At 38.5% G+C, this 21,294-nt stretch overlaps 1 protein-coding gene across 1 annotated transcript; it reads right to left on the bottom strand.

Moving 5' to 3' along the window:
- Positions 1-239: 239 nt before the first annotated feature.
- Positions 240-12,990, bottom strand: apbb1ip (amyloid beta (A4) precursor protein-binding, family B, member 1 interacting protein). Its single transcript, XM_030769901.1, has 13 exons — positions 12,931-12,990; positions 11,872-11,968; positions 11,166-11,443; positions 10,598-10,675; positions 9,224-9,383; positions 7,483-7,604; positions 6,315-6,389; positions 5,915-6,058; positions 5,235-5,345; positions 2,804-2,902; positions 2,562-2,676; positions 1,183-1,235; positions 240-927 (listed from the first exon to the last, which is right to left on the bottom strand). The coding sequence occupies exons 1-13, from the start codon at positions 12,988-12,990 to the stop codon at positions 361-363; spliced, it is 1,959 nt and encodes a 652-aa protein (XP_030625761.1). The 3' UTR covers positions 240-360.
- Between the last annotated feature and the right edge of the window lie 8,304 nt (positions 12,991-21,294).

Below are 21,294 nucleotides of genomic sequence, written 5' to 3'. Positions count from 1 at the left end.
CTACATGAATTTATTTCTGAATTTTTCTGTAATTTATGTATTAATCTTTTTGTTCTGGGCTTGCTGCTAGAAACCCAAAGCCTATGTGGAGTTTTGTCTAATTACATTAATTAGCTTGTGTTCAGAGTATATACAGTATTCCAATATACATAAAAAAATATACAAATCTGTGAAATTTGTTACTAATTTGCACTAACAAATTTCCCAAAATAGTAAAATGGAAACTCTCTACCCCTCCACTCCGCTTTGAGATATCGTCTTTTAAGGATTTAGTATAGAAAGGATTTAGTAATGAAATTTGAGTTCATTGTGACAGTTTGTGGCAGCACAGGTTTTCCAGTTTTCCATGCTGAATCACATTTATTGATCACTGCGTTTTTTCTGCATGGCCGACATCAGTTCTGACATGAAATCCCCACCAGATGGTGCTGATTGCACAGGTGTAGTTCTCTTTGGTGGTGGTGGTGCAGATTTCTTCACAGAAGGGGTAGGACGCACTGCTGGAGCAGATGGGGGAGGTGGGGGAGGAGGAGCAGGTGGTGGAGGCACACCACCAGCTGCATATGGAGATGGTGGAGGTGGAGGTAGAGAGTCAGTCGTGGATGTTCTAGCACTGTATTGAGGGTCTGGTGGAGGAGGAGGTAAAGTGGCTCCAAAATTGCCAGAACCTCCCATGACTGGAGGGGGTGGGGGCAGAAAGTCTGGTGGCAGTTCGGTCTCATCATCTGGAGGAGGAGGTGGGAGGTCATCCATGGGAGGTGGAGGGAAATTCCCTGGGAAGCCAGAGGATGACATTGTGGCGCTCTTTCCAGTCATTGGAGGCATAGGTGGAGGGGGAGGTAACTCAGGGTCTGGGGGCGGAGGTGGTAAGCTGTCATTCAGAAGTGACGGCGGTGGTGGTGGCAGTTGAGCCTGGTTGCCCTGGACCTACAGAAAACAAATTAATGAACGACCAGTTAATACGTCACAGACGAATTATGGTAAACTGTTCCTTACTTTTACTGCTAGAAGTTCAAAATGAAATTTTTCCATCAGATGGGTATGCCAGCAGAGAGCTAAGAGCTGAAGAGCAGATGTTTTTCTTCACAGGCTAATGTAACATCATAGTGGATATATATATATTGAAATACAATGATATTTTGCATGACTTCAGATCACATGATGGCAAGGTGTGGGCTGTACCTTGGGCAAAGATTCTGCAGGAGGCTGTGGAGCATGCCCATTGGCAGCTTTGGCTGTAAAAGAAAGAGAGAGAGAGAATTTTTATAATTTCCTGCAAGTATTTGTTACAATATTTAACTTACAACATAGAAGACTACACTGTGGTTCAAAAGTTCACTACCAAGAGCTGGGGTTTTTTTTGTAATTTATCAAAAACTAATACAACATTTTTGTCAAATGTTATTTTTAAGTAAGATTATATCATGTTTTTGTTAATGTAAGTCAAACAAAAATAGTGTTGGTGTTTCCCAAAAGTTAAATTCTCTCAATATTTGTATGTCCAGTGTTTGCCCTATCCACAGCAGAATACTTCCACTACTATGTTTGACTGTGGATTTTATTCATTGTTTGCTCGGCGTCTCATGAGGCCATGCTCTCACATAAGCTCTCTGACTGCTACTGTAAGCTTCAAGCTTTGTCTCCAGACAAGACTCTTTTCCAGTTTTCAGCAGTGAAGTTTTGATGTTCTCCGACCCATGCCAAATGTTTACACTTGGTTTGTTGTCGAAGAAGTGCTTGATACTGCCACAGTTTGCCAGTTGACTTTTGACTGCACTTTTACTAACTGGCGTGGGGTGTTCTTTGTTCAGCTGGCTTTGAGTCTTAGATTCAGATGCAGTTTTATCTCCTAACAATGTTAGCTTGATGTACTGGTCTTCAGATGGTGTGGTCACTTTAAGGCTGCCTGTTTATGCTTTGGATGAAAATGACTTTTTGTAAAAATTTGTCAAAATCTTTCTAACATGCATCGCACTGCTCCCTTAGAACCTTGCAGTTTATTTGCAGTTTGGTGCAGAGATAGTTTTCAGCACTCAGGAGAATCATTTTCCCTGAAACAGCTTCACTAAGCTCCTTTAACTTTGTTACTAACAGATGGAAAGAAGTTTTAAACAGTCCCTTTTCAATGTAAAAGCACTAGCAATAACGAAAATAGCACATAGAGAGCCATATTAATCGAATCCGTATCTGGTATTAGTTGTTGAAAGACTTAAACAATTCACTCTGTGTATGAGGAGCATATGTGTGTTACCATTTGAATACAATAAATAGCATCATAACTAAAACCAAAAACCTTCAGCACATGGTGTGCGAAGAAGATATTCATACACATTTTAGTTTTATATGAGCATTTCTCAGAGGGCTAAAAATTTTGATTTGTATCTATTCTGAATGCTGTATTGTTGAACAATAAATATAAACTAAAAAGTTATATTAGATTTTGATTAATGATGAGATAAAAACAGCTCTTGGTAGAGGACTCAGACTTCTGAGCCCTACTGTATAAAGACAATGTTTGTTGTCAGTGAAAAAGCTATTTTCAGTGATGCATTTAAATGCACCTTTAGGAGTAGCAGAGGGGGTGGGTTGACTGGAAATATTCCGGTTCGTCCAAATCGAGGATCCTGAGGCTTTCTTCTGCGCAGTCTTGTAGTTATCATATAAAAGTTTTCCATACTAAAAATACAAATCAGGTAATATAAGACAACTCATTCAGTATATGATTGGTTTATTATGTATGCGTGAAATAATTCCGTTTGCAAAAATAGGGAGTTCTCATGAATCTCACAAGGACATTGCTCACCTTTGCAATGCGAATCCCTGTCACCCACAGAGTCAAAGTCCAGGCATCTTCACAACACAGGTACTTTATATACTGAGACTCTTTCTGGATCTGAGGGTGCTGGAGACAACAGAAGACAAGACAAAAAACAACTAAGGTGAATGTCTTTATTAAATCTCTCTCTCTCTCTCTCTCTCTCTCTCTCTCACTCTCACTCTCACTCTCAGTCACACACACACACACACACATACATACACAGTATGTATTGAGGACTGTCTCACTGAGGTGGTTCATTTATAAAGAGTCCTGATCATTTCCTGCCTGTACTGGCTCTGTCATGGAAGGCTGGTGTTGATCAGTCAGTGCCTTGCTGTCTCCATGAAAACTTGAGTTCTTGCCAATCTTATTTAATGCTTGCCTTGTTGATAGATCTATGGCAAGGCATGAAGGGGGTAAAGAAGGAGTATAATTTTAAGGTTGGATATTGCTCTAGCTTTTAATTAGCATTATACCATTGATATCACTTTCCATCAGTCAAGCCTGTATTTGAGTTTATAGCAGAGGCAGAGTAACATCCTTAAGCTATTATAGACTAACTGGACTGATTTAAGGCAGAGTTTCTGAGCTCTAACTGCAGATCTTAGGTTTTAACACCTGAGCAAGAAAGCTAGTCATGATAAAGATACTGCAGTCTCAATACACTTAAGGTTTTTCAAATTTGACATCAAAACACCTTTGAAATGCATTATTGCCTCCATGTTAACATTTGTTAAATACATTTACTGTGAATACGTGGTAGTGTTGGTGGAAGTTCAGATGCAACTACTCTGTTTGGTCTTTGAAGGCAGTCATTTGGGTAATTACAGCACACAGGGTTTACAGGCGTGGACGAAACGCACACCTTGAAATAATCATCTAACAAAGTTGTGTTTAGCTGGACTTTGACTGAAGTTTGACTAATGTTCTGTAAATGAATGGTTGTGAGGAGGAACAAAGTTAACATGTGGTGGTGTCATTCTAGTGTGTTAATAATATCTGAATAACATCCCACATAGAGTCTGTGCCTCTTGCTTTGAGACAGAGCCCTTGTGATTAGCAAGAGTTGAACAGCCTTGAGAAATGATTCTTCCAACCTTTCTAAGGTCTGAGGGGAAGCCATCTTGCCTCTCACCTTTGGCTGGGTTACACTCTCCCTGTAATCCTTCATTCTTCCCCCCAGGGGGAATATTTTTTTCAGCAATAATCTTTCAAAAATAATCATTTATTCTTCTTGCTTCTCTAAGATCCCTCACTTCAATTTTGTTTTAGCTTACGTTTGTGGACATTGCTGTGTTCAAGTGTTTCCAAGAAGAAAGGAATAACGTTAGTTTCAGATCTCTAAAAAATCATGAGCAACACCCACTATTCAAATTTCTCGCAGTCAGTAAATTTCACTCTCTGCAAATTTACTTTGGAGGCCAAGTATAACAAAAATGTAAGATTGCAAGCTACAAGTTTAAAATTATTTATGAAGCTAGGTCCATTTTTCGTACCAAGTCACTGCCAAAATGCTAAATAGCTGACGACCGTGGATCGGCCCAGAGCAATCAAGACTTTACAAATGGATTTCAACTTGAGGCCCGGCCATGCCTTTACCTTCATCAGATAAAATGCAAATAGAAGAAGAAGTACTTTATTTGTCACACACACTGAGCACTGAAATGGAGCCTCTGCGTTTAACCCATCCTAACACCAGTGAGCACACACACACGCTATGAGCTAGGAGCAGTGGGTAGCCGCCAGCGCCCGGGGACCAACTCCAGGTCTCTTTGCCAGTGCCTTGGTCAAGGTTGCTGACAGGAGTACTAATCCTAGCATGCATGTCTTTGTGGTGGGAGGAAACCAGAGCACCCGGAGCCACTGTGCTAACCACTGAGCCACTGTGAAGTCCAGCCAACATGAAGCCCATATGCAAATAAGGAGAGTGTGGCCAATAATGCCCGCAAATCCAAAACCAACTGTTTTTCAACTTATTGTTCTTACTAAGACAGCTATAAATTAAAGTAGGGAAGAGTGTGCCATAAGAAAAGATATCAGTAGGTACTATTTAATAGCGACATTTGGAAAGGCTACAGAAACCTCTCTATGTCTACCTAGCTGCTTCATCTCATAACTATGATCACTTTATTGATTGTAATGGCTACAAGTGTGACTGTAAATGACGCTTGCATATTTTCAAAACAAAAAGTCATATCAGCATCATCAGAATAATAAAGGTCAGGCTGTTGTTGTACTCGAAAGCCACTGTGCTGTTCTCCAGTAAATGTTCTCCTAAGACTGTAACGCTTAAATGCTGTACAAAATTACTCACAGCCGTCTTGAGACTTCAGCTTGTAATAGTTAAGCTGTTACTGCTGGGATTCATGCGTACAGTGGCCACCCATCAGCTCAGTGCCTTGAACAGCAGACTTACCTTGAGAATGAAGCAGAAGTCAGTAGGGGCTTTATATTTCTGCTTGTACTCTTTTCCATAGTAGACGTTCACATTGTCAAATTGCACCAGACACACCAAGTCCCGCGATGTCTGAGAAAAAAAACGGTAGCATATCAAGAAGACATGGCCTAAAATTCATTGCTCAGTTCAACTGCTAATTTCTCTTTTTCTCGATCCTGACATGCAATATGTCTAAAGGCAATAGGAAGAGATAGCAATCTCAAGTACAAATATTACCCAGAATATGGATTATATTATCATCTGCCAAGTTTCTTTTAGATGAAATGCGGAAATGATTATAGGTAACCAGTGGGGTGCTAACAGTAAAGCAGTATTTTTAGAAGGCTTCAGGAGTGGAGGTTAGATTTAGAGCAGAGGGTAAACACTGGTACATTTTTAGTCTCAGAAAACAGACACTCCTGGCCATTCCTGTATAGTACGACTTGATACTGAGCCAATATTTACTTTAGTCTTTTTTCTTCTTTTTCTTCATTTTTCAAAAGAAGCTACATTTGAACATGAACTAAAAGTTAAACTTAAAGGTAGAGCTTTAAGTCTCTGTGTCTGTACTGGACTCAATTAGTGAAGCCATGCACCATGTGCAGGTATTTTCACCACCTGGGTTGACTTTAAATGTCAGAGAGGACATCATTGCTGACCTTTGTCTTCCCTTTGGGTACATAATACATTCCAGAAGCCCTCAGCAGGAAGAAGCGTGGTTTCCAGGACTTCTTCCCATCCTCTTTCAGATGCAGAACCCCCTCGAGGTCAGGTACAATGATGGAGGTCCCACAGAAGTTCTCCTGTGTTTCGGGGTGAACGAACAGTCTAGAGTGACACGCTCAGAAAACCAATCACTGATATTGGATTGAGTTTGGTAAAATTGAAAAAAAAAAATCCAAATATTTAAGTACAGATTTTGTAGTTACATAAAGTAAAACTGTCAGCCAGACCAAAATGAGTTTAATGTCTGAGTTTTCTGTGAAAAAGTGAACTTCCTCTACTGTAATCTCTCTTTGTAATTTTGTATGCATGAGAGAGTAGGAAACGAAAGCTTACCTCCAGAAGCAACTCCTTGTCTTTTTCCTTCGTGTCCATGAGTGATTTCTTATCCTTTTTCCATAGATAAAAGTTCTGCAGAAGGAAATTCATAATAATAAACACAGTATATCTGTATGTCTCAGTTGTCTATAGAAACTAATGGCTTTTGATAACCAAACATAACCTTTTGTGATTTTAACCAATGTTGACATGAAAGTCTAGTCTAACATTATCATGAGTCTTTAGTACGTTATCAGGAGTCTGTATGAAAAATAAGATCTTCCTCCACATTTTCCATCAACATCAGAAAAGTATCTGAGGTTCTTGCTGCCAAAACTAAAAAAAGGCCCCATCAACAATCAAAGATTATGAAAGTCAGAATTATAACAACATACACGAAAAATTTGCCATATCTATCGGTACTTGTGTTTGATCCTTCACTATGAAGATATGGGGACCAGTGCCTGGACTTAAGAAACTCTCACAATCAGGCAAAAGTAAAACAATGAGCAGATGGCAGTAATGGAAAGAGATTTTCACAAACAGAAGAGAGGCCAAGACAAATGGACTGCTTCTTTTTTTCTAAACTGTTGGCATATAACAAACTGCTACTTCAGCTCAACTGAATGACAGTGGTCAGAGCTGATCTTTACTTCAGTTTCCCCTTCGTGGATGATAAGGGTGCAAAAGAACATTTCCCATCCAAATTTATTTTTCACAGATACACATCTTCTTCATAGAATGGCAACCTAAAATAACATTATTTTTGCAGCAAGAACTGCAATTGCAGACTTGAATGCAGATGAATGCAGAAGTGGGGTTTATCGTAAAGTATATTTGACTCAGGGAAAGCACGCATTGATAAAAAAAAAAAAAACAGAAGTAAATGTGTGTAGAATTTCATATGAATTTTTAGTGTTTTCAACCAATTCAACACTGGAACCATTTAGCAATCTCTATTGTCTCTTTTTGTTGTATGAAAAACAAATATTGTAGACAGACAGACACTGCCTACCATTTATAACCAAAAGTTACAAAATGCCCTTATAGTAATTGTAGTATTAAAGTATAATATTCCACAAGCCAAGTATTTATTATTATCTCAAGCAGAGCAAAGTTATTTATGTTGCACTCAATGGACAGGCATATATCTGTGTATATATTTATATATATAAAAAAAACTTGCCTGAGGGTTTTTGAAGACTTCGTATTTGTCCTCTCGCTCCTGAAAAAGTACTTTGTTTTCACTGTCTCGTGTCCATGCAGACAGAGGTTCCACCAGATTTTCATGGTCTTCAAAGCCTCTCTCTATCAAAAGTTCACACTGAAGTCAGATCATAGATGAATATACAATAATATTTGTTCAAAAACAATCTCTCTATATATCTAAACCAAAGTAAACCATTGTCCTCACAAACTTGATATGGATTTGTGGGTTGCACTTGATTATCTGTAAACATGGTGTGAACCAGTTGCAAACAATTACCCTTGGAAAAGAAATTCAAGATATTTGTATTTCGATGTAACAAGTGTTTATTCCCCCAGAAAATAAACAATGTTGGTATACAGCAATCAAAAACAGTCTGTACGTACATATGCAATGTTTTTGCAAAGCTCTCTGAAGTTGCCTTTAAGATATTGCTGTAGTGTTTTTCATTAAACTGAGGGCATGCACAGCTCAGATTTAGGGAAGGTTTGATCAGAACGCATGCCTATAAAGGTCTTCACATCTTTGAAATTGTGACTTAACAGTAGTAGTCAGCTTAGATCTGTAGTTAGTATGGTCTCGTGAAACTCGTCTAAGTAATTGGGAGATTCTCAGATTGTTTAACTCCATGACTCTTATCAAACCATTGCCCACCCAGACATTGTGGTTGTGAAAACCATACCAGAATGCTGCCTGCTGCACTTTTGGTTCTCATTTAAAGCTCAGATGCTATGATTAAACACAGGGACAGCAGAAGCTTACTGGTGGCCTGTGGCTTTCCCTGTTATAGCATTTAATGCAGGGTGTGAATCTGCAGTTAGTGCAGGCTCTCTGAGGCGTATGCTTTCAAGCATGCAGAGCTTAGGACCCTGTGTATGGTGTACATCTGCATGTAAACAAACGTGTGATGAATTAATATATTCATCTGCATAGGAACAAACAGTGTCTTGTGAACGTAAGCATTCACTGCACCTTTGGAGATGTTTAAAAGATCCTTCAGCACCCTAGCCCTCATTGTCACACACCATTTGTCTCACACTGAGAAGTACTATTAGTTGGAGAATTCTAGACTTTACACCAACTTTTTGGAGGGAAAGTCATTACTCTATATGGCTATTAATCTAATAACCTTCTTAATGGGTCCATAATCATAACAAAGTATCTTTTGGTTAAAATAGATATCCAACTGCAAGAAATGGTTGATTTCTGGGGTATGTCTGATGACCCAAGCTTAATGTTTTACTAGAATAGGATCTTTCTGTTTGACTCTATAAATCAAAGTCAGCCTAAAATTAGACATCTGCAAAGCAAACAGATGGTAATGACTCGTATAAAAGCCCCTGTGTGCAGGCTGGGGAAAGAGAAGTTATGGATTTAGATCATAAGGACTGGATTTCCTCATGACCGGGCAGATGACTGACAGTGTCTGATCCAGCAAATTGAAGCCACGTGCAGACCTGCTGTGTGTGTGTGTGAGAGAGAGAGAGAGAGGCAAGCGGAGTGAGAGAGAGAGAGAAGAAGGGAGGAAGGGAAAGAGTGCACAAGGATGTAAGTCAGGGCATTGTTGTGCACACTCCCTAACCAGGCTGTCATCAAGCCTGTAAAACCACACTTCATCATCTTAGCCAAATCCCGATTGGACGATAAACCTGCTTGAAAGCGTGGAAACAGTTGGAACTGACATGTGTGTCAGCGCACACATTTTGTTTCGAACACTCACCGGTTTGCAGTTCAGGGTTGGTCTCATAAAGGCACCAGTTCACATTGCAGTCACAGTGGGTCTTCTCAAACAGGTTATCCAAAACATCTCTCACCTCTTGCCTTTCATCCACCATCAGTGTCTTTGAGCTACCGTCAGTCATCTCCACTTTTACAACCAACTGTAAAAGCAAACAACAAACAAAACCAGCTAATAATGTTATCTTGAGATCCTTAATCATTATAGGTAAGAAAAAATAAATAGTCTTAATGTCCATCCAATACAAAGTGCATAGCTTTACGTACTTATATTTTGAAGAGGAAAAGAGGCTTTCAGCTCAGTTTTCAGGCAGTCATTAAATAGGAATACAATGCCAGCTGCATGCATCATAAATGCTGTCAGTGGTAAAACGAAAACAGTGGCCTATTGGGAACCACTGCTCCTACTAATGGCTCATTAACTCAGCTCCAACGGAAGTTAAAGACATACCCCATCACCAGGGAACACTTGTTCCCCCATCTATCGAAAAGATGATACATTTAATTTTAACTCACGTAGCAGTCAGCGACATTTTACTTCAGCGTGATACGCCTGTGAGGGAAGTAGATATAAAAACACCTGAAACCTTCCCTCATTTCAAAGGATGTCCACTAACTAATTCTCAAAATAGTGTGACCACTGAGAGTCATACCACTAACCACACTTTTGCTCAGGTGCCCCTGTGAAACAAAGTGACGAGATCAGTTTCCTCCGCATTTAAATCTACCAAAGCGGGGGGGGGGGGGGGGGGGGGGGGGTGTAAATTCCCAATAGCACCAAAGAAAACATTACATTAACTCCACGGTAAATTGTGAAAGAACTTCATTCTTTTAAAAAAAAATCTATAGATGCGGCTTTGTATCTTCACAAAGGCAATTTGTGTACTGTTCTAGAACTGTGTGCAGAGCATCATCTGACTTGAGAGGCATGAGTCATCCTCTCACAGACAGCTCCACCCACTGAGATAGGTTGATGAGTGATTTGGGCTCCTCTCTTAGTGGTGGGGTCTGGATCTTGGTCATATTCTCCAGTGGTTTCCAACACACATCTTTGAGGATGACATACTGTCCACTCAGTGCTGTGGAGAGGAAACTCATACATCCTCCTCCGTGACTTTGCCGGATGGTGGCAGACATCAGTTATTGTGATTAATGGATCTCAGAAAAAGAATAGAAAAGAATGAGAGAAAGAAAAAAAGAATGGAACTTCACCGCTGTGGCTTAAGGAGTAATGAACTCTAGCATGAATCATGGTGGAGAAAGCCACCATAAAACTATTGATGGATGTTTTCCTTAAACCCCTGACTGGAGAGTTGTAAAAAAAAAAAAAACAGAGAAATTTTGGACCATCACTCACCTTTTTCACTTTGGCCTCTTTCAGCTTCTCCAATGCAAGCTTGATTTTATCTGCTTTGATCTGTGCTTCTATTTCCTCCTAAGTGAATGAATTATATGAGTAAGCTGACAGATGATAAAAAAACATGTCGTTTGATTCAGTAGCAGCCTCCACATGATTTAACAAGCTAGTCATCACCAAATCAACAGATCTATCGACTTTTGTGGAACTTTATTTAAAATGAAGACATCTTATTTGATATATGAAGGTTTGTACAGCTGTGGGTCTTGGATAAAGGAGCAGATTTAATTGAATGTCTATGTTTTTCATATCTTGAATGTTGCACCTGTTTTTTTTGTTGTTTGCATTTATGATAATAATCCTATAAGAGAAAAGCAAATCATTTGGCATAAAGGCAAACAACATTTTGGCTCAGCAGCACATAAACCACTTGGGTTTGTCAAAGCAGTGAGCTAAATTAAACTTTGTTTTTCTCTTTGTCATTCACATAGATTTTACCTCAGTCTGCAGTGAATGATTGGTGTTACATGGCAGAGAAGTGGTTGGGGGATACACAAAGGAGACTTGCCTTTGATGGCTTGGTACTCTGAGGAGGTGGAGGGGGAGAGATTGAGCTTGAATGACTGCTGGAACTCGTGGTGCTGCTGCTGGAGGGACTGGGCTGGCTAAGGTCACTCTGAAGCTGAGGTGTTGGCAAGGCAGCTGGGGCAAGAGGGGGAACAGAATGGGGTGTTTTCACTCCCTCTCTCTCTGCAGCCATCTTCTGCTCAGTTGCACTCAGGTCTGCTACCAGGTCAGCCATCAGTGCATCCAAATCATTATCCTCCAGCTCATGCAAAGTTTCCGCTGAAAGTAGGAGAGATGAGGCATTAAAAGCAACACGAAAGTGTACGTTGTTGATATTAATCAAGACTCCATTTGAAGGACAGAGTGTTTCTGGATAAAGCCTGCTACTTTCTGGGCCTCCATGCTAGTGTTAAATCGAAAATACGTATGCATATGCGGATCTGATTTTAGTTGGAGTCCACAATGGCTAAAGAAACAGTTATGGAAGCTGACAGCAATGTCTGTATGTCATTCATACTATATTCCAACATCATTTATCTATTATTGGGAAATGTCCTCATCAAACTGATAAACATACTGAATAGGTCTCAGTAGGTGTATCAAAAATTAAAAGCATATTCTGTCATGTTAGAGATACATTTGACAGGTCAATCTCCTGCTTTAGAAATCTAACACTCTGACAGTATCATAAGCTTCAGAGTGATTACCATTCAAATCTGTAAAACCAGCAGAGAAATTCATTGGTGGTGTTTCTTTTTGTGAAGTGGGAGGTGCCTCGGGGGGTAAAGAGTCAACTCCAAGGCTCTGTTGAGATAGAAAGGAGGAACAAGTGAACCTAAATAGACAAACAATTTGCTTATGTAGCTATTTGAAGTCTCAATAACAGTCTAGAAGAACAGGAACAAAGTTTTTTTTCTTCTACAATAGCCCAAGGTACAGTTCATAGATTCAGCTGTGCCGTGCTCCTATTTGTATTCTAGAACAACACTTCAGTGAGCACAATAATCTAAATAATGCTCTGTCCAATGTGATGGACTTCATAAGAGGGCTCAATGTTACAATGCTACTTCGATACTAAGTCCTGATGATTTCGTTGTGATGCTGTTAAGTTCAAAATAATACGCTGTGCATTTTCAGAAATATATAAGAATTATCATAATGATTGAGAGGTGATGTATCTGCTCTTCAATTATGATTAAAAAAGTCTTGAAGAGACAGCATTCTCTGACATTTCTATGGCCATGCTGCTGCAACCACTTAACCTCTTTTCACGAATTTTTTTTTTTTTTTTTACATCTCTTTTAAAGTGTCTGAAAGCGCATACACAGTTGTGAGGCATCAAATGTCTGTCTCTTCAGGGGGCCATTATTCAAATCTGTGATAAGATCCAGGTCCCGATGGCATAGAGAGTTATTGTATCTCGTATTTGTGAGTGTATCATGAACACTGGTCATACTAGGCTCATATTTTGCCCAATGGGGTGGCTGCTAAAGCTGTAAACTGCAGGTCAAATTAAGGTCAACAGCAATATTACTTGAAAAGGATGTGAAAAGAGTTCAAGCAACTTCCCAGGAGGCCATTCACCATAGACTTTCATAAGAATGTACAACTGAAAGTTAGGTGAAGTGGAGTATAAGTCATGTCAATTGAAATAAATGTCTTTACCTGTTGAAGCTAAAATACTTTAGAGTAAATGGACATATGCCTGAATGATTAATCTCTGTGTACAGAGAGGGCACAGAGACTGACCAATAAAGCACGCATACCTGTGTTAGGAGGTCCATCTCCCCCAGGAGGTCACTGAACATAGCGTCAATGTCATCCATCTACAAAGAGGATTGGACATGTTATTTAAATTTCAGCCAGCACGTAATGTAAAATTTTGGGTGTAAGCCAGTTAAGGTACGCAATTCATTACACACTCATGTTGTAGTCAAATATATGAAACTCAAAAGAAGCCTTAGAGACCGTGACAGAGATAAACAACTTGCCAAAACTTGACATACATGTAGTCTATGTCTACAATGAATTGCAGTAGTTCAGAGGAATTGTACTCATAACCACAGAACATGTTTTGAAATGGGCATTGTGACGTACCAGCTCAATGGACTTCTGAAAGTGAACTTGATGTGCTTGATTGATTTATTAATTAACAAAAGCGCCCCCCCCCAAAAAAAAAAGAAAAGTGAAGAAGGAGACCCTACAGAGCAACAAAGGTATAGTTCTTTCTTACACCACATGTGGATAAATATATCTAGCCCAGGGCTATGACTTATTGCACAACATCCATGGCACAGAGCAAAGATAAAAGTGTGGTCTACAGAACTGTTTCAGGAATTTACTCTCTGTCAAGACACGTTGCCCTTGCAAAATCTTGCTCCAAATGCCAACACAGCATATTTCATCAGGCTGAAACGAAACGGCACCAGGAAACATGAAAACTAAAACTAAAAGGAGAATTTAATGCAAAATAAGAAATTCTTGAACAATGTCTCTGAACAGCTGTGACCACTTGAAAAAAATGGTGGAGGAGAGTAAAGATTCTCCACCAGTCTTATACAGTAGTTTTCCACATCCAGAGTGTCAGCGTGCTGTTCGAGCTGTCAGCTGGGGCTGGGGAAACTCCTAAATTTCAGCATGCCCCACCCCCAAAACCTGGCGCACATTCATCACAAAACTAAAAAACATGAGGTTCTATGCAGTCACATATAACTGAATTTCAATGTTTCAGTTCAATTACAAACATAATTACAAGATATTTCTTTCATTCCTTTATACTGATGAAGCAGTTGAGCAAAAACAAAAAAAAAAAGGACCTTGTCACCACTGACGTTTTTGTCCTGGCCTCAGCCTCATTACCTACTCAAGTGTGGGCTAACCACATTTCCTGACGTGTAAACTGGAATGGGCACCAACATTAATTCTTCAGTTTCAGGGTCTACACTTTCCATTCTGTGTTTCCGTTCACTTAATTTTAGCCTATGCCAATTATACATCTTTAGTGAAAGTTGTAACCAAATGTCAGATGTCATTTGTTTGAATTCATTTTGAGTGATAAAAAATAAAGGTAATGTAGGTTACATTGCAGAGTTAAATTGTGTTTAGCAAACAACAACTTTCATAAAGCAACATGAAAAACAATATCAAATCACAGCTTGTTTCTGAAGGGCCAATGACATCCCTTCTGAGATTCTTCACATAGACCAATTTTAAACCTTTCTTTCTCTCTCTCTCTCTCTCTCTCTCTCTCTCTCTCTCTCTCTCTCTCTCTGTCTACATTTCCACATCTCTCCACATTTCCACATCTCTACATTTCTCTCAACCAGTTAATTAAGCAGCATAACATTTAGCGAGATAAAGCAGAGAAAGTAACATCTGCAAAGAATGAACCTAATATATGATCATCAAAATATGTATTTCACTTATAACCTTCAAACAACATACATCATCCCAGTGAGACCTTAGCATGTACAGAAATATCTGTACGTTACGTATTCCAAATTTGGAACACGCAACATTCAACTGAAACTAAACAGTTGTGCTTTTGTGTATCACCAGCACCTGCGTGTCATAAGTGTCGTTTTGCTCGAACGTTTAAGCAATGTTCACTTTACAGCTGCATTGTATTGCATTGTGAGCTCTCACATGGGGAAGTGGTTAAAACAGCTTCCTCTCTTGATGTTGTAAAATTCAGAGAAGTTTCTGACAGGAAATAGCAAATATTTTTGCAAGTTTTGTGATACATTTTTTTGCTTCAGTATTTGCACCTCATTTATAATCCATTTATTTATACTCACTTATGTATAAATATGATCAAAAAATAGCCACATAATGATTCAGAGGTGGTTAAAGAACAGTATAGAAAGGTACAGTATAATGTTGGAGAGATCAGGGTTGGTTGTCTAATGTTTGTCACATTGCCTGTTGCAACCAAATTAGTGGACGCCCTGCAATGAATTGCATATGAAATGTGTACTCTTTTAACTGACTCATATTTTGGCAGGTATTTGCACAAAGATACAACACAAAAGTGCAAACATGATCGGAATGTTTGTACTTTTATTTGTAAATGCTCATGAGGGTAAACCTATATACTCATTGAAAAGAGAACAGGAAAAGATGAGGCCTTTTGAACAGATTGATTAATCCATATGATACCTGTTTAGAAAATGCTTGCAAAAGTAGCTCACAGATGGGGATACTTCTCTACATTAGGCCCAAAGGCTGCCAGTTTAATTCTGTTACCAATATCATATATTTGTTCTTATATTAGTAGTGAGTCATGATAAAATTCCTTAAGATTTTGTTATTGTCATCTATGATGAAAATTAACATTGCATGCGAACCCTTAAGGATTTTAATTTCACAGATTATAAACCATGAATAAAACTAGCATCAAAAAGCCTTTGATAAGTACAACAGAAAGAACTATTTTGTACTTTTAAAAAAACTGATTGCTGTGTCAAATGCAAAAAAAGTTCAAAATGTTCAACACTCTTTTATTTATTTATTTATTTTTTAAATATATGTAGACAACCAACCTTATACCGTTGGACAAACAACCCCACGATGTGGACAGAAACTGACAGTGTCTTTGTAGTGTGATATGAGGATAAAAGTCATACCAATATCTAGCCAAGGCTTCCACTTTTCTGCTAATGTTGAAATGAATCTAATATTGAAATGCACATAAGAGCAAGAAGCGCGACAAGCAATTCTCCCCTAATTTATTCCACTCTAGACTTTTATATCATACAACAGCATAGCACAATAATAGATGAAGTAACCATGAATACCATCATAACAAATCTGCCATTAGAGCAATGGGAGGCACAGAGCATTAGACCACAAATAAGTAACCGAATACACGATGTTGTTAATACATGTCTGTAGCAACAGGAAGAAAGAGTGAAGCAGTCGACAGACATCTTGGTTAATGTGACACCGAGTAAACAGAACAACTGCCTGTGTTTTTCGAGCGTGCAATTCATTGGTTAGGGACAAACCTAAAAACGTTATATCTCATCTAACATATAAGATATATAACTTTGTCAACCCCTCTCTCTGTGACCCAGAACTCAACACATTCTTGATGATATCTCAAGGATTTGAATTTAGGAGCAGAAATCTTGGCGTCACTGTAATTCAAATCAGTGTCTTTAGATCAAGTATGTAACTGTGACAAGGTGCTTCAAAATGCAGACAGCTGGTGAACAACATTTGTAGTCTGAAACATGCTTATTGTAGACCTTAGTAAATGTACTTATTAAAGATCGTACTGGACATATGCTTGTGGAACTGGTGTGACTGAGGTTAGCACAATGGCAAACTTTTCTCATCTGGTCTTAACGTTTGCTATTCTTTAAAGGCATTAGCTGCTGTTATGGAAGAAGGGAACTCACCATGAGACAGTCAAGAACAGAATGTATTGCACATTGGAGCTTAAATTCTGTTGTACACTGTATGCCACACCCTTTATACCGCATAGATTGAGCCTCCACCTCAAAGAGACCGGAAATAAACACACAGATACAGAGGGATGTGCTGATTGCTGTTAGAGGCATGTAACTGCTAAAACATAGTTGTGTTGCTTTTTGCACCTTTATTTGAGCCCAACACAACATGAACCAGCATAAAAAGTTCTGACAAATTTTGTGACTCATCTCAGATCAAGTGATTTATTACCCACATCCACTTTGTGGGCTATTGCTAGTTGTACTTCAGAACGTTAATAATAAATAAATAGCAGCTCACGTTAGGAGATCTGAGCAAATATAAAACAACATTTACGTCAGGATGTTCAGGGCTTTCATCACTCCAGAAGATTCTAGTTTATGATAATCTTATCTCTGACAAACAGAAATTCAAGACAGAAGTGTATCATTTCTAAATATACAGTGCAAGAGCCATGTTTGGAAGAACTAGACTGCTTTATCGGCGACGGATAAAGACTGAGACGCTGAGCTCTTCCCGGTTGAGTTTGGAGAGCCAGCATGACCAAAGCTCTGTTTACATAGGAGGTCATTTCCACAGAGACTCGACTCTGAAGCAGGATCAGTTTTCCATGTAGATTGGACATGGTTGTCAAACAGACCAACAGGGAGCCATTACTAGACCCTAAAGAAGGTACTTTAATCAACTGCATATTAGCAGCATCAAAATGCTTCAACAGCATTGCTTCTTAGGCCTGAGTTATACTGATATGTTTTCATTCTGTTTCCTTTCAACGCATCTTTCCTCTTGCAGTACAATGAAGTGTTTGAACACAAACGTCATTTAAAGCTCACTTCTCAAAAATTGATCTATTAGGATATACCATTACTCAACTCAATAGCATAGGTGAATTCCCTGGCTGAACACCATAACGCTGACTCAGTTTCACACGGTTACTATGAACATACATACAGAAGAAGTATAATTTCATGTAATGTCAAATACTGCATGAACACAGGAAGGGCACCCATGGATGTTGTGTGCGATGTTTCTAAATGAGATTAGATTGATAATTAACGGAGGAAAAGGATAGCTGACGTGATAATTCATTTTAAGGAGACATTAAGAACTCATAAAGCTCCATCGGGGGAATGTGAAACAGATGGTGACTCCAACTTGGTTGGAATGTGCAAGGCTAAGATTACAGGACCTGTCTCTTATCATAAACATTTTTAATTAACTCACCCCTTTGCTTATTTCATAACACCACATTGAAGCTTCAAGTGCATCTATTCAGGCAGAACTTCAAAGTACATCAATGCTTGGGTCTAACATGTACAGTACAGCTGTTAAAGTTCAAACATGTGGTGTTTGTGACCTAAAATACATAAGAAAATTTAGAAACTAAACCATGTCGAGACCAGTCACCTGTGGTGACATGTCACAATTTTTTAACTTAATTTCAATCAACTGGTTGTATTACCATCTCTTTGATAAAAACTGTACAGTCCACAATAAAACATTTACTAGCTTTCTAAAGAGTTTTGCTGATGTCACTTTAATCAGTGCACTGGCACAATGCCGGAAAATTCTCCCCTTAAATTTGGACCCATCGTTACAAGACACGCACTCAGAGACTCAAACCCTCATTAAGCTTATGTGTCAACCTTTATGCCAGGTCAGCTCATTCTTACCAGCCTCTACACTATTAGTCACACATCGGTTTTTTCTTTCACGCAGTGGTCTGTAACCTCACCCAAATAATCATTATTCCTTTGTTTGTCACATATACGGTAACAAGTGTAAGTGTGTTTGTTATTTATTGACTAGTCTGGTTATCTTGTGCTTTCTACATACTCTACCAAATTAAAATGAAATTGTGGAGTCTTGTGAATCTGTGCCCCTCTCTCTTTACGATGAACTTCGTTAAAGGTATACAACAAAAATCCAAGTATAATGTGTAAATTAAACTACAGGATCTACGTAGCTGAAGATAACAACGGTTAACTTTCTCTGATCCTTTACTAATGACTACACTGACATTAGTGATGTTGCAGAGGTAAAGTTAATGATTTTTTTCTTTTCAGACGACTTATGAAAATTACTTATGAAAATGGAAATGGAAACATATCGACATGAAAATAATAAATCAAGTATGCTATGCTGTTACTGACACAATGTATCAGTTAGCAAAATGTAACGGTTCAATGTAATGGTTCAGTGCATGTACTGTTTTTGAACAAACAGATTCACAGCTTGTTTGTTTCAGTTTTCATACTCGTTCAAGTAAAGTTAGCCAAAAGATAGTTTGTCTTACCTTTGATATAATCCACTTAGCCTATTTAATAAATAATAGATTCATGAATTATGAAACTTCTCTCTGCAAGTTCCTTTTTCCCCACTGAAACAATTCTGGACACCACCCCACACACGTAGAATGGCTGTGCTGGTATGTTTGTGAGTCACTGACAGTTAGTTTCCTGTCTTATACGGAAGTTCAGGTCTAGACCTGTTTTCTGCATTCCAACTGAGGCTCACATCAACCAGTATTATAGGGCAGCTCGTAGACACCACCTTAGACACCACCATGTGTTTGTATTAATGACTCTTTTAATGCCCTTGATGAACACCAAAAGAATTCTTTACATTTGCTGAGAATTTGTAATTGCTGACCACTTAATTGTGCTGCTCTGACTTAAAGAGTGTAGCTCTATTGCTGTGGCATGTGAAAGTCATTAACCGTGATGAGACTGTCAAGGGCCAGAGCCATTGGTGTTTGGTTACAGACATCACTGAGTAATCTAAAGGTGATTTCTTATGCTGCAAAGAAAAGCAAGTGTGAGTCATGAGAAATCTGAAGCTGATCTGAGTCTTAGCCGCATGATGTCCATGCAGACTATATGGCCAAAGTATGCCATAGATAACTAAAGAAGAAAGAAAGAAAGAAAGTAAGAAAGAAAATAATTTGCCCCTTTAAATGAGATCGGGATAATATTTCACAATTACTTCTTTTATTAACGCAAAAATCCATGAAAATACTCCAACTCCTTTTAGCTGGTGTAGATGCACGTTTTTACCAACAATGAAATGCTGTGGTTACTTGTTTATCTTGTTTTGTTTTACTTTACTTCTTAGAATTTCTGCTGAAATCCTTTTAGAATTTTTTTTCCAACAGTAACTGTTGCTCATTTTCTAATTCTGAATATTCTTAATGGATACTCATTTTTAAGTCCTGTGATCAGAAGAAAACTCATTAACCTACTGAAAACTGTACCTACTGGGAACTTATATTACCAATTAGCAATTTTTAAAAACATTTGTCGCCTGTGAAACAGCTATTGCTATCGCTTTAGCATTTCATTTTCAGCCATTTCATCTGTTCTGAAATGCCTGTGGTTCCTTTGGGAAAAGCAGACCACCCTCCTTGTGCAAGAGGATGTAAACATGGTGTGCCAGACATCCACAAGAACAAATCAGACCTATGAATGAGGCTGATGAGCTTTGATGACATGTGATACATTAAATAAACACTGACATAAGGAACACGCCCACCTCACTGTGCATTGCCCTATATGCGTTTACTTACAAGAGACTTACCAATTGAAATCTTTTATTTGTGAAATGGTCATTAGAAAAAATGTTAAAAGCCTAACTGAAAATGGTTCTAGTAATTGGTAGACCATCACTATGTTGTTTTGTATTGTCCTCCAATATTAACCAGACATTAAGTTGATATTTCAAATTTTACTCTGATTGAAATGTTATGAATTGGGTGTGTGTGTGTGGGGGGGGGGGGGGGGGGGGGTATATATTTGTCACCCTGTCAGAGGTATGGTCTTTCTCAGTTGTCAGGCTCAAACATTTAGCACTGATGTTAAATTTTGTGTTATCAGAACTCTCCAGATGAGCCCCATCATGCTATGCCCATTTTGGGAATCCAAAGACAGTGTAATCCAAAACAATTTTGTCCTTAGCTGTCACATAGCTAATGGAATACAAAGAAAAAATACAGAAAAGTGACCAACAAAAGATGATCATCTTGTATGGTTCATATAATATCTGTATATATGTTCAGTTAACCTCATACATTCAGGTACAGGGGATGGGAGGTTAAATACAGGGACACATAATGGTTTGACTGTGACCAGACATACTTGAACATTTACACAGGAAAGTACTATTGGTTTCAAATAACTACAAAGCCCATATGGTAAGGTGTGAGGGATATGGTAAGCATTAAATGAAAGATACCTTTAAAAACCATTAGTCGAGGTCATGATATTCTAGCCTGGATTTAAACATTGGTCTGCACCTCACAATGTAGTCAAAGAGGCACAGCTTTCATGGCAGCTGTGGTAATAGCAAAAACAGCTTCATGCCACTAAAACCCATCATTCTAACCTAATCAAAATGTCAGAAGTATTCTAACCTTATATCAAAAACTTGTTGCTGTCCACTTGAATTCTATTCAATATTTATCTGAGAATGCAACAGCACCATCTACTGAAAACCTTATTATACAAATAAATATACACTCAATACATGGGTGTAGAGTTAGCTTTGCTTTACTATTATGTAGCGATTTGGTTCATCACATAGTGAAGAAAAAGTACAAATTCAACAGTTAAGTAGCAGTTCTCAGAGTTATTATATATTTAACACAGCATGAAATGGTTTAAAATGTCTCCACCTTTGAG

This window comes from Chanos chanos, chromosome 3, assembly GCF_902362185.1.
Source record: "Chanos chanos chromosome 3, fChaCha1.1, whole genome shotgun sequence".
Classification (NCBI taxonomy): Eukaryota; Metazoa; Chordata; class Actinopteri; order Gonorynchiformes; family Chanidae; genus Chanos; species Chanos chanos.
This window is presented reverse-complemented; position numbering and strand designations above follow the sequence as displayed.